We start from the raw sequence: 12,595 nt of genomic DNA on the forward strand, positions 1-12,595 counted from the left end.
CTCGGTCGCGACAGCGAGTAATTGGCGGATTCTTCTTGCACAGCCAGGAACGAGAAGACGCCGTATATCTATCTATCCGAGTAAACCGATCGAAACGAATGGAAGCATGCTTGCAGAGGAAAGAAAGGGGTTCGTGTAGGAATGTCAATCAATAATCCAGCGGAGGCCCGCAGTCCAGCCGCCGATGACGTCCGAACTAAATTAAGAATTAAATAGTTGCGTCCGGCTTCCACGCCAGCGCCGATCCGTTTCTGCACGCCAACACCAGCGATCAAAGCCACCACGCCCCATTCCTTCCAGCTGGGCACGATGAGTCCGGTGAACAGCCTGTGGTTTAAGTGGAAGAGCCTGCGACTGCCCTGGCGAAGATCCTTCTTGGTTGGTATGTATTCTGACCGAGGCTCTGGGCAGACGCCGGCTAAGGGTCGTCATCATAGGGGTCGATCTGCTGGGGAACACATACTGGGAGTTTAAAGATTCGCTGAACAGCAACCGGCTGCGGCGCATCGTGAAATACAACCGCAAGGTCCACTATGCAGACGTGAAGATTTCCCGTACGAAGGCCTTTCCCCCCTTCTCTGAACCTACGTCAATAGCTGACTTGCTACAGCCCAGTGGCACCAGTGGCTTCGCTATGTGCGCCAGGACCCTCCCAGCCTCGAGGAACAGCAGCAAGACGTGGTTCGGCAGATGCAGATCAAGAAACTCGCGCAGATTGCGGACGAACGCTGGGCCAGCAAGCCTTCATACCTTGACCGTCCTCAAACGCAGCAGCCGGGACCTGCGACTCGAACGAGCGATGCAACATTGCATCCAGAGAAAGGTGCTGCTCCTGACAGGCAGCCTGGCGTAATGAACGCCATCCAGAGCCAGGCGGAGGCCCAGGAACAAGAGAAGAAACCCGACACGAAGCCATGGGCCAGAAAGATGGGAGGTCCGAGTGAGAACTGGCAGCCGGAAGCCTGGACACCTACCGCTGCCAAGAGGTAGGCGGATGGCAGATAACCGGGCTCTTCGAACGTCGCGTTGTGACATCACAAACATCAGCGAATATATCCACATATATCCACATGTGGATAATATTACGATACACAGAAGCCACGCGTCAAAGTCCAGCGCCGCAATGACAGTGACGATGACCGCGATGGTCGAATTGCGAGTTGGATACCAGACAGACTCTTCATAAGAGAAGTTCATATAGAGGCGGCAGCTTCTCACCGATCTCTTCCAACGGCCAAAGCGACAGCAGCCGATGTATTTTACTGTATATTAGAAGTTTGATAGGAGACTGTACAGGTATGTGTCCTCGTTCTGGTGACCACTAATTTGAATCATACTGTACGATAGATGCGAGCCAGCCTGTTGCCTATAAACGTGACTAGCAGTATATTTCAGTCAACTGTGCAGAAAGAAAGAAATAGACTACTCGTTCATTTCGGTTCTTCCTATACTTTCCTCAAGATCAATAAATCACTCAGCAGTACTCTCTCGTATACGGAGTATACTAGTCCGCACCCAAGTAAATAACGACTATCAATCACAAGACAATAGTTAATCAAGTCAATTAATAATAACCACCCGTCAGTCAATAGCCCTAAGCCATCAATAATAATATTAAATAACAACAATCAATCAATCTTTGATCGAAAAGGCAGGTGCTGCGTGGTCCATGTCGCTGTCCAGTCCGTCGATAAGAAAGTTGCGCAATCAACGGCGCAAATCAACTCATCGATCATCCCACTACTCCATATCACTCAGCAATAACAACGATCGTGCTTTCTCTCAATCAATCAATCAACTATCGTTTATTATTGAGCGGATAAGACGGCAAGTGTTCTTCTTGGCTCTCTATCTCTCCACACCGGAGCCAGATTTGACAATCACGGCATTGTCCTGTCATCTATACTATACCCTATAGGTAGGATCTACTGCTCTGTCTGCTCCAATAGGGGATTTTACTGGTTTATCCACATGTATGTACTTACTAGATTAACTTACGCAGCGCGGGGTAGTTATGTGCAGGAACTGGTTGCCCCTCTATCTCGGACGGACGAATTGGGTTGGAGTTCTGGTTCCTAGTTCCAATCTGATATCGTCATCGGAGGAGGAATTGGCGAGTGAATCGAGAGGGAGAGGCTATTGCTGTGTCTATAAAGTGGGTGTGATTTCCTCTTCATTCGTGTTCTGCTGATGATATAGCACATCAGTATTACTACATTTTCCCGAGTGATATTTCCTGATATCGACCTTTCCTCCTCCTTATCAAATCTATCGAGGTTATATAACATCATTTTCCTACCATGGCACCGTCAGTCCTCGAGACAGAGCCGAATGTCGCCGGCCAGCCGGTTGAAGGACAAACCGAAGCCGTCAAGGCAGCTGCTACGCCAAGGCTCCTGAGGGAACCCCTCCAGCTGAAAGGGGTGCTGGATCAGTACGAGCACTTTGACGTCACGCCCATCATTGGCACGGAATTTCCCACGGCCAACCTAAAGGAATGGCTGCGTGCGCCCAACTCGGACGAGCTCCTCCGGGACCTGGCCATCACGGGTAAGCAACGGCCACTTGGATAACAATCTACTGTTTAAGACAAAGCTCACTCACAGACGAATAGTCTCCCAGCGAGGCGTCGTCTTCTTCCGCCGCCAGGACGACCTGGACAACAACCTGCAGAAAGAACTGGCCGACCGGCTGGGCAAGCTGGCCGGCAAGCCGAGCACGTCAGGCCTGCACATCCACCCGGTCAGCAACTCTGCGCGCGAGTACGGCGACAAGGACGACGAGATCAGCGTCATCAGCTCAGAGGGGGCCAAGAAGCTGTACAAGAAGCCGCTGTACCAGACCAAGCAGAGCTCCAAGGAGGGCTGGCACAGCGACATCACCTTTGAGCCGGTGCCCAGTGACTATGCCATTCTGCGGTTGACGCAGCTGCCCAAGACTGGAGGAGGTAAAATCGCCTACCATCAATCCTATTTATACCTTGTTTGTTATTGGCAAGAAACTGATAGTGAGATCACCTCATGCAGATACCCTCTGGGCCTCCGGCTACGAAGTCTACGACCGCATCTCCAAGCCCTACCAGAAATTCCTCGAAGGGCTGACCGCCACCTTCGCGCAGCCAGCCTTCAACCAGAGCGCCAAGGAGAACGAGTTCCAGCTGTACACGGCACCCCGGGGCGCGCCCGAGAACGTCGGCGACGAGCTGACGGCCGTGCACCCGGTGGTGCGCACCAACCCGGTGACGGGCTGGAAGAGCATCTTCGCCGTGGGCCACCACGCGCAGCGCATCAACGGCCTGACGGAAGAGGAGAGCGACCACTTGCTGAAGTGGTTTGTGCGGTTGATTGTGGACAACCACGATCTGCAGGTGCGGTTCCGCTGGCAGAACAAGAATGATCTTGGTGAGTGCTAGCCCTAGCTAAAAGACTTGCACGTTTGATTTGACTGGTACTGACGAATTGTACGCCAGCAATCTGGGACAACCGCAGCGTCTACCACACCGCGACGTACGACTACGAGGGTCTGGGTCCCCGAACGGGCCAGCGAGCCGTCAGTCTGGGAGAGAAACCGTATCTGGACCCGAACAGCACCGGAAGACGTGAAGCCTTGGAGCGGGCTGCTGCTGCTGCTGCTAAGAAGACTGCTACTGCGTCTTCGTAACTTGATGCGTCGACCCTCGTGTGATATGACCTGGTCTTTGTTTTCTTTTATGTTGTTTCTTTTAAAGTAAATATTCGTCATGATGAGTGATAGTAAATAGTAAATAAATTATATATATCATTGAAGCGCACAAGTCGAGAAGAATATACTCCAAACGATTTATATATGCCAGTATGCATGTCTTGAAAGCAAACAACTAGTTGGTTATGCCCTGGATCTCTCAATAATAATCTAAATTAAGCTCGCGTTACTTGTCCCCCGTTCCACGGGTTGATGTCGCGTAGTAAATTGTGTTACCTATCAACCCGTGTTTACATCTTGCACTGGCTAACAATAGTAGGTATGCACATAGTCGAGACGCGAAGCAGGAATGCTGTAAAAAAAAAACAGCATAGGTATGAATGAGTGTGGCTGGCTGGTTGTCTGCAGTGTTACTCCGTAAAAAAAAATTTGTCTAACGAAAATATTCTCAGATGATTGATGAGCTGCTATCTGAAGATAGATTTGTACAAATTATGAGAGAAACAGCTGACTAATCAATATTGATTGATTGATATTATCCGTAGTACAGTACATATATCCTGTAACACTATCCTGTAACACAGACAGATACAAACACACAGATAGATGCCTTTATACAAGTACAGTACAGTACCAGACAAAAACCCAGCCCTGCAAATAACTCCATCGCGATATGTTTAGTTATACAAACCCATAATAATAAAACAAATACCAAACCGCATAGGTATTCCAACAGGTACAAATACAATAAACAAGACGCTCAGATCAATCAGAAACAAAGTGCTTGTTTTCTTTCTTTGCAGGTAAGTCAGCAGAGAACAGCTTCCAATGCTTCGACATCGCCACCCGCTTTGCGCACTGCCATCAAGGCAGCTTCGCTGATTTTTCGTCGCTTTTCCCGCGCCTCCTGCTCTCGTCTTGCTTTGGTCTTGGAGCTCCCGCTGGGAGCCACACCGGTCAGGATCTTATGACTGTCCTCCGGAGTGAAGTTCACAAACGACACACTCATCGTCTTGTTGGCTCCCTTCGGGGAACCGCCCAGTTTGGTCGCTGGCTTGGGAGCAGTCGTCGACTGCCCAGACAGTTTTCGGCTGTGGGTGCGGCGGTGGTTGTTGGTCTTACCCGCACGCGCCGCTGCTGACTTGGGAGAGGTGGTGGCGGTGGGCGACATCGATGGTGACCGCGACTGCGGCTGCTGGGCTGGTTGCGCGTTGCTAGGAGTCATAAACGACGACGCGGATGAGAAGGCAGCCTGCGGTTGCGCAGCAGGAATGTGCGGCGCGCTCGTGGAATCCAAGGCCGACGCGGAGGAGAAGGACGACTCGGGCGCAGCAGAGCCCAGGTCGAAGGGAGAGCCAAATTGGATCATCAGACCGCCCTGCAGCAGGTCGTTCTGATGGGGCAAACTGTGGATGGTTGGCTTCTCAGGAAGAATCATTGGTTGATAGGGATGCTGACTCGTGGCATGTGAGACGCGAGTCGGCATGGGAGAAGACCACCACGACTGGCTGTCATGGCCGTTGATGTCCGGGGTGAACGACACGCCCGACGCGCCAAGCGCATCTGCATGCCACGCGGGTATCTGCTGAGACTCTGACGAATGTGACGTGTGGAAAAGATCATCTGCGGAGTGGGGGCTCGACGTGGCCACGGCGGCCGAGTTGGACTGACTTAAATACCCTTGCTGCTGCTGCTGTTGCTGTTGCTGCTGTTTGGCAAGCGGGTTGCCGGAAGACGGTTGATGGAACATCGGTGAGCTATACTGCGAAGGCATCTCTAAGCCTTCGCTGCCCGACGAACCGCTCGTCGAGAGGCTCATGTGCACACCGCTGTCACGGCGCATATTCTCATGCTGGACGAGAATGTCGGATGGCGGAGGCGACAAGGGAAGACGGTCCTCAGTAGCGCCACGGAGGTTGGCGTAGTTCTGCAGCCGTTGCGTCCAGGCTTCCGGGTACGCCATCTTCGTCTTCTGCAGATGCGAAGAGCGCATCAAGCTGGGTGAAAAGCTATGCTTGCGCAGCAATGCACGACGATCATTCGGTTCCCGGCGGCTAATGGACTTTGGGGTTATTATAGCGCTCTGGGAGGAAGCTTTCCGGTTGGGCGTCACTGGGGGAGTGGACGGCGACGTGGAAAGCAGGCCAAGAGATGGAGGTAAAGGGTCTTCTGGGTTTAGGCTGATATCTGAGATGGCGGAGGGCTGGACCGTGTCCTGAAATGCACCGGTCCGCGACGGCGCGACGTCGTCTTGTTGCATGCACCACGGCCTTTTCTGCCAGGACTGCAGTGGTGACTGCGCGAGTTGCTGCGAAGAAGAACCAATGGGCGAGAGGTCGCCACAGTCACTGGACAGCGACCCGGGGAGGAACAGCTGGTCCAGATCGCCCGTGAATGGGCCTACGTCTTTGTTGCCGTCACCACTGGCGGCAGGGTCCATATTGACGTATTGGTTAAATAGGTCGTTGAACGAGTGGTCGAAGGCCGGCGCGAACATCGTGATAGGGCTTTGTCTTCCGTTTGCGTCCAAGAGGGAAGGTCCAGGGAGACCGGGGAGCCGATGCTCAGCAGTCGCTGACGTCGATTGCGATTGGTGAAGGCGCCACAGATGGACAGTCGCCCAGGCAAGTCTGGCGGATCGACGAGTGGAGTATGGGGTATCTTCCGGATATCCGCCCAGTTCCAACAAAGTCAGCCGGAGCAAGCTGATGGCTCTGTTTGACAAGTGTTGAAAAGATGCAAAGCAAGCAAAGCAAACAAACAGACACGGCGCCCTATTTGAATTGTGCTGCCGGACGCTGTCCAGCCTCCGGTTTTCGAGGTGCATTCCTCGCGATCTAAAGAAAGATCGGTGGAATGTGGCTGGGCTGGAGGCTCGAGCTGACGCATAGCTCTGATTGACGCCTCGCCCGGGCGATTCCTGTCCTTCTTGAGCGCTCACTGGAGGGCGAGCATTCCAGTCGCTGATAAGACTCGATAGGCCAGGGCGTCAAGCCACAGTGAAGAATGTAGCGATCCACTAAGCCAGAAGCAGCCAGACAGCACCTCAGAGAGACTGCGGCGGGTCAGCAAGCCGGAGCAAAAGCCAATCGAGACATAGTCCGCAGTTGATGGAGGGCTTGGATCCAAGAAACCACATCTGGATACAAAGATTATAGGCCCGAGACTCAGCATTGGCACTGCGATGCTAACAATGGGGTCGCATCTCAAGTAAGCCGCCGGCCTGTAGTCGAAAGTGTAAGCGTCATAGGAAAGCTCCCTACTGGCATCGCGGCCAGTATCGGCTTCTCACTCATCCAGACTGCAAATGACGAGCCTCGGGATTTCCTCAACGTTTGCCTCGGGGAGGAGGCCTTGCCTGGTGAGTCGTTCTCTCTGGCTCTGGTAGACGGGCCGAGACCCTCAACATTACTGTCGACTGGAATGCTGAGGCTGGGAGGAATGTTGCAACGCCAACACCAGCAATGCTTAGGTAATTGTCCACTGTGTGTACTGTGTAGATGCCGGTGCAGACATGCCAAAAGAAGTTTCGGCATGTACTTCCCCTGCGATTGATTGGTTTTTGATTCTTCGAGGATCCAAACTGTTTCTCAACCTCTTCTGGCTCAACCCTTCCTGTAGGGTAACTCTATCGAGGGTATCAAGCTCTTCAGGCGTCCATGAGCCCATCAGGGACCGAAACACTCCATTTGAAGATTTGAACAAACCATGGCTTTCAATGCCCATCCCACGTGAATGACTTGATGCCTGAGGCCTGCTCCTTTGTTGGCAATACAATGATTGTACCAACAACGTGCCGTAGAGCCGAATTGTTCAAATAATGAAGTCCTCGATCGTGAAAGTTAATAGACTGAAGGAGGCCAATCTGCAACGACATTCTGAGTGGACATGGCTTGTTGTCAAATATAGGACAAGGAGTCTTGGACCTGTGAAAACTGACAAAGACACGTTTCATTTTTCCGTCCTGGGAAACATTAATAATACACATGCTAGGATCCATGCATTGGATCAGTTAGGAGAGCTTTAATGACAAGTGTCTTGGTGGTTCCAAGACCGGACCTGCTGTGCTGATCATATGTTAGCTATGGCAGATGGAGTGCCATCATGCTGAGAATAGCACATCATGATCTTCAAATAGAAACAAAATAGGCGAAGGGGCATGCTTCCGAAAGCTGCTAGCTCCAGAATCCAGAGTCCAGTGTAATTGAAATGGTACCTGGCGGCTGCTCATCCCTGTCGTTACTGTCTTCTCCGCCAATGGCTTGTAAATCACCCGTATACTACGCCAAGAACACAAAGAGAAAGGTCTTCAATGCCTTGGCGGGTGTTGGAACCTTGAAAGGCTCGAATCGATGGGAAGTCTCGGAGTTGTTCTATTCTTTGAGCATAGCCCTCGACTCTGGCTGGACCTGGTTCTATGGAAATCCGGGGGCAAATCATTGCTGCATTTGTCCAACATAGCTAGCTCACTCAATTTCAACTCAGTAGTATCTGTAGAGGCAGAAGATGAGCGTCTCATCATGACAGATGAGACCTGTTGCAACATCTCATCTCATCTCATCAGTCGCAAGCAGCAAGGTCGCATTCCGGAGATCAGGCTGTTTGTTGAGCCGCAAGGCCGGCGTTAGTTCGGCAATGACGTTGGCCGGTCCGGGGGAAACGCCGAAGCCTTCCGAACGCGAGGAGTCATGATGGCAACAATACTGCCCTGCTTTGTCTCACCCTGGACGCACCCTCTCCCTCCAAGCACAGTACCACCGCTATCGCCTGAATCACATTAACAACATCTCTCGTTTTCCAGAGGGATATCCTACTGTTCTGTGTGCTCCTTTGGTCGCGCTGTGTTTCCGCCATTTTCCTTGCCTAGCCGTGCTCCACGGGGTGACTGCGGGGAACGACTTGAAGCCCAACGCAACCCCTCCTTGTGCATCATCGTCAGTTTGGAGCCGGCCTTGCTCAGATCTATAACCACTGACAGCATTTTTGACGGCACACGAGACGTGGAAGTGTCTGCTGCCCGGCCTGACGCGTCGTGTCCTGCAGATCAAACACGAACAAACGCGAAATCGAGCTATCCTTGTGATCCTGCGTTGGATTGTGCAGAAGGGACATCGCGCGGGGAAGGATACAACTAGAGAAGAGAGAAACTGCTGTGGGAAGAGCTGCAAAGGAAATCTCGACACGATCAGGACCAGTCCATCCAGCCAAGGCATCCATCGCCAGTATCCGTTGACCGCAAGCAGGATCGTCGACTCTATTATAATATTCTTCTAATCTGCGGCTGTTTGTCTACAATGTTTCTGAACGTTCGGTTGGCCGGCGTCTTGCCGGTTGTTCTGCCTTGAGCTACCAGGATGGTGCCTGCTCTTCACCATGGACTCCTCGCGTATTGTTCGTGGCCGGAGCCCTCCAGTCTCAGCGGATCCAAAGATCATAGCCAGGACAAAAAAGTGATTTCAGTCTAGCCGCTTATTTTGTGACTATCCTTATCTGGGGTACAATCCACTGTCGCCTGAATCAGGCACCCTCTGGCGTTCTTCCTCTCGAAATCTTCCGCCGCAACTATACCACGCATTCGTTTCAAGACGACAGGCTTTACCCCGCTCGAGATCCTTTGCAACTGCTGAAGGTTCTCTGAATTTGTGCGAACCTAATTCCTCACTTAAAAATACACGACAAATGATCACGATGGAGGGCATTCACCACATAAAAGCCGCCTGGCACTCGTTCCCACCCCTCCTGTCACGCTCGAATTTCGCAACTCCTGTCTGCCGCGACAGTGCGTATGCCTCAGATGAAGTCTCTGATGCCGCCTCGGTTGCCACTTCGTTCACTGCTGTGACCAATACCTCATCCCAAGTCCCAGAAATCGGCATTCCGATTCCCCAAGGACCAAGATCTATCCTCAAAAAGGCGCCTCTGGACGCTGAAGCGACTGATATTAGAGACTTCGAGTCGGGCTATGAGTCTGACGACTCGGAGTCAGAATTCGCAGAACAATTGGAATTCAGTGTTTCTGCGGAACAGGAATCGGACACTGATGTTCCGGTTGATGACATCTTTGATTGCGAGCTCTCCTCGGAGGCCCCTTTGGACCAGGATGACTCTTGCGCCGAGGACGATGATGGCGAAACGGACGAAATCGACTTCGATGATTCACACATCACGTTTGAGAACTCAGTCAGGTTCGATACGGACGTCTCCTACATCGAAGCTCCAGAAGTCGACGATGACGAATGCGATGAGCCTGAGATGACATGGCACGAAATTATGGAGAGGGCCCGTGGTCGGCTTCAGATGATCGATGCAGATGGCGCCAGTGACAACGCTTCCGACGGTTTCATTGAGGATGACTGGGAAAGGAACATCCCGAACGGACCGGAAGAACATCCTCGTGACATGGTCGAGTTGGACAAGCAGCTTTTCATCGCCTACATGAACGGCATCCATGGCGTTCCCGACAACAAGTATAAAGCTTTACTGCAGACGCGTGCTCAAGAAATCAGGGAAGGCCGCGTCCACTGTCCTTTCTTCGAATCCGAAACCTTCCACGGCGCGTATCTCGACGAAGTTCTCAATCACGTCATCGGCGTCTTCCGGAATGTTGTTTTACGGGACGAATTCGAAGAGCTTGTCCGTCTCTGCGAAGCCAAAGTTGCACTGGAGCAATCCGACGTCTCTCCTCAGGAGCTTGGACGCCACACGAAGGACTTTCTGGACAAGATCGAGCGCCTGCTCTTGGAGAGGCTAGCTGAGGGAAAAGTGACGATTGGAAAGGATGAGCTCAGCTTCTTCGCTGGCGGGATCGCATATGCGCTCGAAAATTGGGGTGTCTACACTTACGACGACGTTACGACGGACAAGCAGGTGTCTTAACGACGATACGAAGACACGAATAGACCACAAAAAAGAAAAAAAGAAAGCAAAAAGGAACAGAAAATCCATACCTTACGACATGAACGGAGACGCTGGCAGTGATTGAGTTGTTGACGGGGTCGAAGAAAAGCCGTCTGCAGTTCTGAATGCGTGGCATGGTACAGTTCAAGTACAGTACATTCCACACGCCGGCGTGTGCTATAGAAAATCTGCATATCTATCATCGTCATCATCATCATCATCCATAATCCTTAACCATCATCTTTGTTTGTGTGTGTGGGCGTCTAGGAAGGATTTCTTTTCATATAGCTTAGACCGTCATCTTTGTTCGGGCTTACGCGAGATAGACATGAAATAAAAGTTCTATTTTTATTTCACTCTTAACTATGTAGGGCATACAGAGTAGTAATAGAGTCGCGTGATTGTCGCAAAACAAACAGCGATGGCGACTGATTTCGAAGCCCAGCACTAGTTCTTACGAGTAACCCAAGATTTACACCCTTCGTAGATGACTCATGACAGAGCCATGTTGATGGCTGCCTAGGTACTTACCTACCTATCGACTTAACTGGAAAGGTACCTAGGTACCTAGGTATGGTATGGTATGGTATATCCCGGTCCATCCATGGATGAATAGGCAGAGGAACCGCAGTCCGTCAGTCAGTAAGTCAGTACCTACCTAGGTACCTAACTACGGTTGGTACTCTTGCTACTTTAGGTACCTAGGTAGTTGTTGGTAGTTAGGTAAGTTTCCATGGTTTTAAAAGGATGCTCCTCCTGAGAGGGATATATGTACGGTGTTCCTGAAAGAGAAGTAGATTATAGCTAGCTACCATTTCTGAGAACTGCTTGACAGTATCTACCAATATAACTGGATACAGTACCTAATCAATTCACAGCAAGGCTGGTTTGACCTGAGTGGAGGGACTCTTTTTTTTTTTGAACTGATACTACAGTAATTCCAAGGGTTGAGGAAATGAAGAGGAGAAGAGAAGAGAACAAAACAAAGAAAAAGTAAGGTAAGTCAACCACTGCATGCTAACTTTTAACTTTTGTTGGGTGTAAAAGGAAAAAAAAAGTTCATAAAGAAAGGGCAGCTCAGCTCAGCTCAGTTGAGGTACTGTGCAGTACCTATGTTGGCTGGTAGCATGGTGGTGACACATCATGTCCATTTCTTGCAGACTTCAGCTCACGCCTGCAAAGAGTTAGAAAGCATGAGATAAGCTGAGGGATGCAGTATCTCAAAAGCTTCACTTCACGCCAGAAATGGGGAGGCTGGGGGTGGCACACAACGTAGGTGTTGGGTGGGTGGAGGCGTGTGACTTGTTCTTTGTATGGCTTCAGTACAAGCAGAAAGAGAAGCAATAAAGAGCCACAGCCAGGCTTTTAAGTCAGGTGAAGCAAACTATCATTCTTGCCGGATTTCCTCCACACCTGAAAGATCTTGGAAAACTGGCTTTGTGTGGGCTATATAGTATCTTAAAAGCTTCACACTCAAAATGGGGGTGGGGGTGGGGGCATACCTAGTGAATGCATAGAACACGACCAGAGCAGCCTCAGTAGGAGGGAGAAAGAGAGAGGCCTCTATAGCTCCAGGTCAGATGAGGCAAACCTCATTCTCGCCGGATTCACTCACCACCTCAGAAATCTTGGAAAGGTGGTTTTATATGGGCTGTATAGCACCTCAAAGGCTTCACTTCATACCTAAACTGGGGGGAGGTAGTGAATGACTGGAAGAACATGACCTGGGTAAGGGTCTGGCTAGCCCAGCAGTTTGTTGTTCTGCATGCTGCTCTGTATAAGAGGGAGAGAGAACAATGAAGACTACCAGGTCAAACTCTCACTTTTTCCGGATTCATGCTACACCTCATAGATTCTGGAAAAGTGGTTTTGTATGGGCTAGGTAGCATCTCAAAAGCTTCACCACATCTCAAGAGAGGGAAGATGAGTACCTGGGTGAATGGGCATGACTTAGGTGGGAGTCTGGGTTGTCTGGCTGAACAAAGGAACCTCCAGGCCTCTAGGCCATCTAAAGCAA

At 51.0% G+C, this 12,595-nt stretch overlaps 4 protein-coding genes across 4 annotated transcripts; 3 read left to right on the forward strand and 1 right to left on the reverse strand.

Moving 5' to 3' along the window:
- Nucleotides 1-309: 309 nt before the first annotated feature.
- On the forward strand, nucleotides 310-990 carry T310_6107 (uncharacterized protein; the record flags this gene model as incomplete). The annotated part of the gene is made up of 3 exons (XM_013471066.1): nucleotides 310-382; nucleotides 477-554; nucleotides 611-990. The coding sequence occupies 3 exons, from the start codon at nucleotides 310-312 to the stop codon at nucleotides 988-990; spliced, it is 531 nt and encodes a 176-aa protein (XP_013326520.1).
- Nucleotides 991-2,300: 1,310 nt separating this feature from the next.
- T310_6108 (Alpha-ketoglutarate-dependent sulfonate dioxygenase) lies at nucleotides 2,301-3,660 on the forward strand (the record flags this gene model as incomplete). The annotated part of the gene is made up of 4 exons (XM_013471067.1): nucleotides 2,301-2,550; nucleotides 2,615-3,007; nucleotides 3,054-3,401; nucleotides 3,470-3,660. 4 exons carry the CDS (start codon nucleotides 2,301-2,303, stop codon nucleotides 3,658-3,660), a joined length of 1,182 nt encoding a protein of 393 aa, XP_013326521.1.
- Nucleotides 3,661-4,489: 829 nt separating this feature from the next.
- Nucleotides 4,490-6,178, reverse strand: T310_6109 (Developmental regulatory protein WetA; the record flags this gene model as incomplete). The annotated part of the gene is made up of 1 exon (XM_013471068.1): nucleotides 4,490-6,178. The coding sequence occupies one exon, from the start codon at nucleotides 6,176-6,178 to the stop codon at nucleotides 4,490-4,492; it is 1,689 nt and encodes a 562-aa protein (XP_013326522.1).
- A 3,191-nt stretch (nucleotides 6,179-9,369) lies between these two features.
- On the forward strand, nucleotides 9,370-10,557 carry T310_6110 (uncharacterized protein; the record flags this gene model as incomplete). Its single annotated transcript, XM_013471069.1, has 1 exon — nucleotides 9,370-10,557. One exon carries the CDS (start codon nucleotides 9,370-9,372, stop codon nucleotides 10,555-10,557), a length of 1,188 nt encoding a protein of 395 aa, XP_013326523.1.
- Between the last annotated feature and the right edge of the window lie 2,038 nt (nucleotides 10,558-12,595).

The sequence above is a fragment of the Rasamsonia emersonii genome, assembly GCF_000968595.1.
Source record: "Rasamsonia emersonii CBS 393.64 chromosome Unknown ctg1118621760364, whole genome shotgun sequence".
Classification (NCBI taxonomy): domain Eukaryota; kingdom Fungi; phylum Ascomycota; class Eurotiomycetes; order Eurotiales; family Trichocomaceae; genus Rasamsonia; species Rasamsonia emersonii.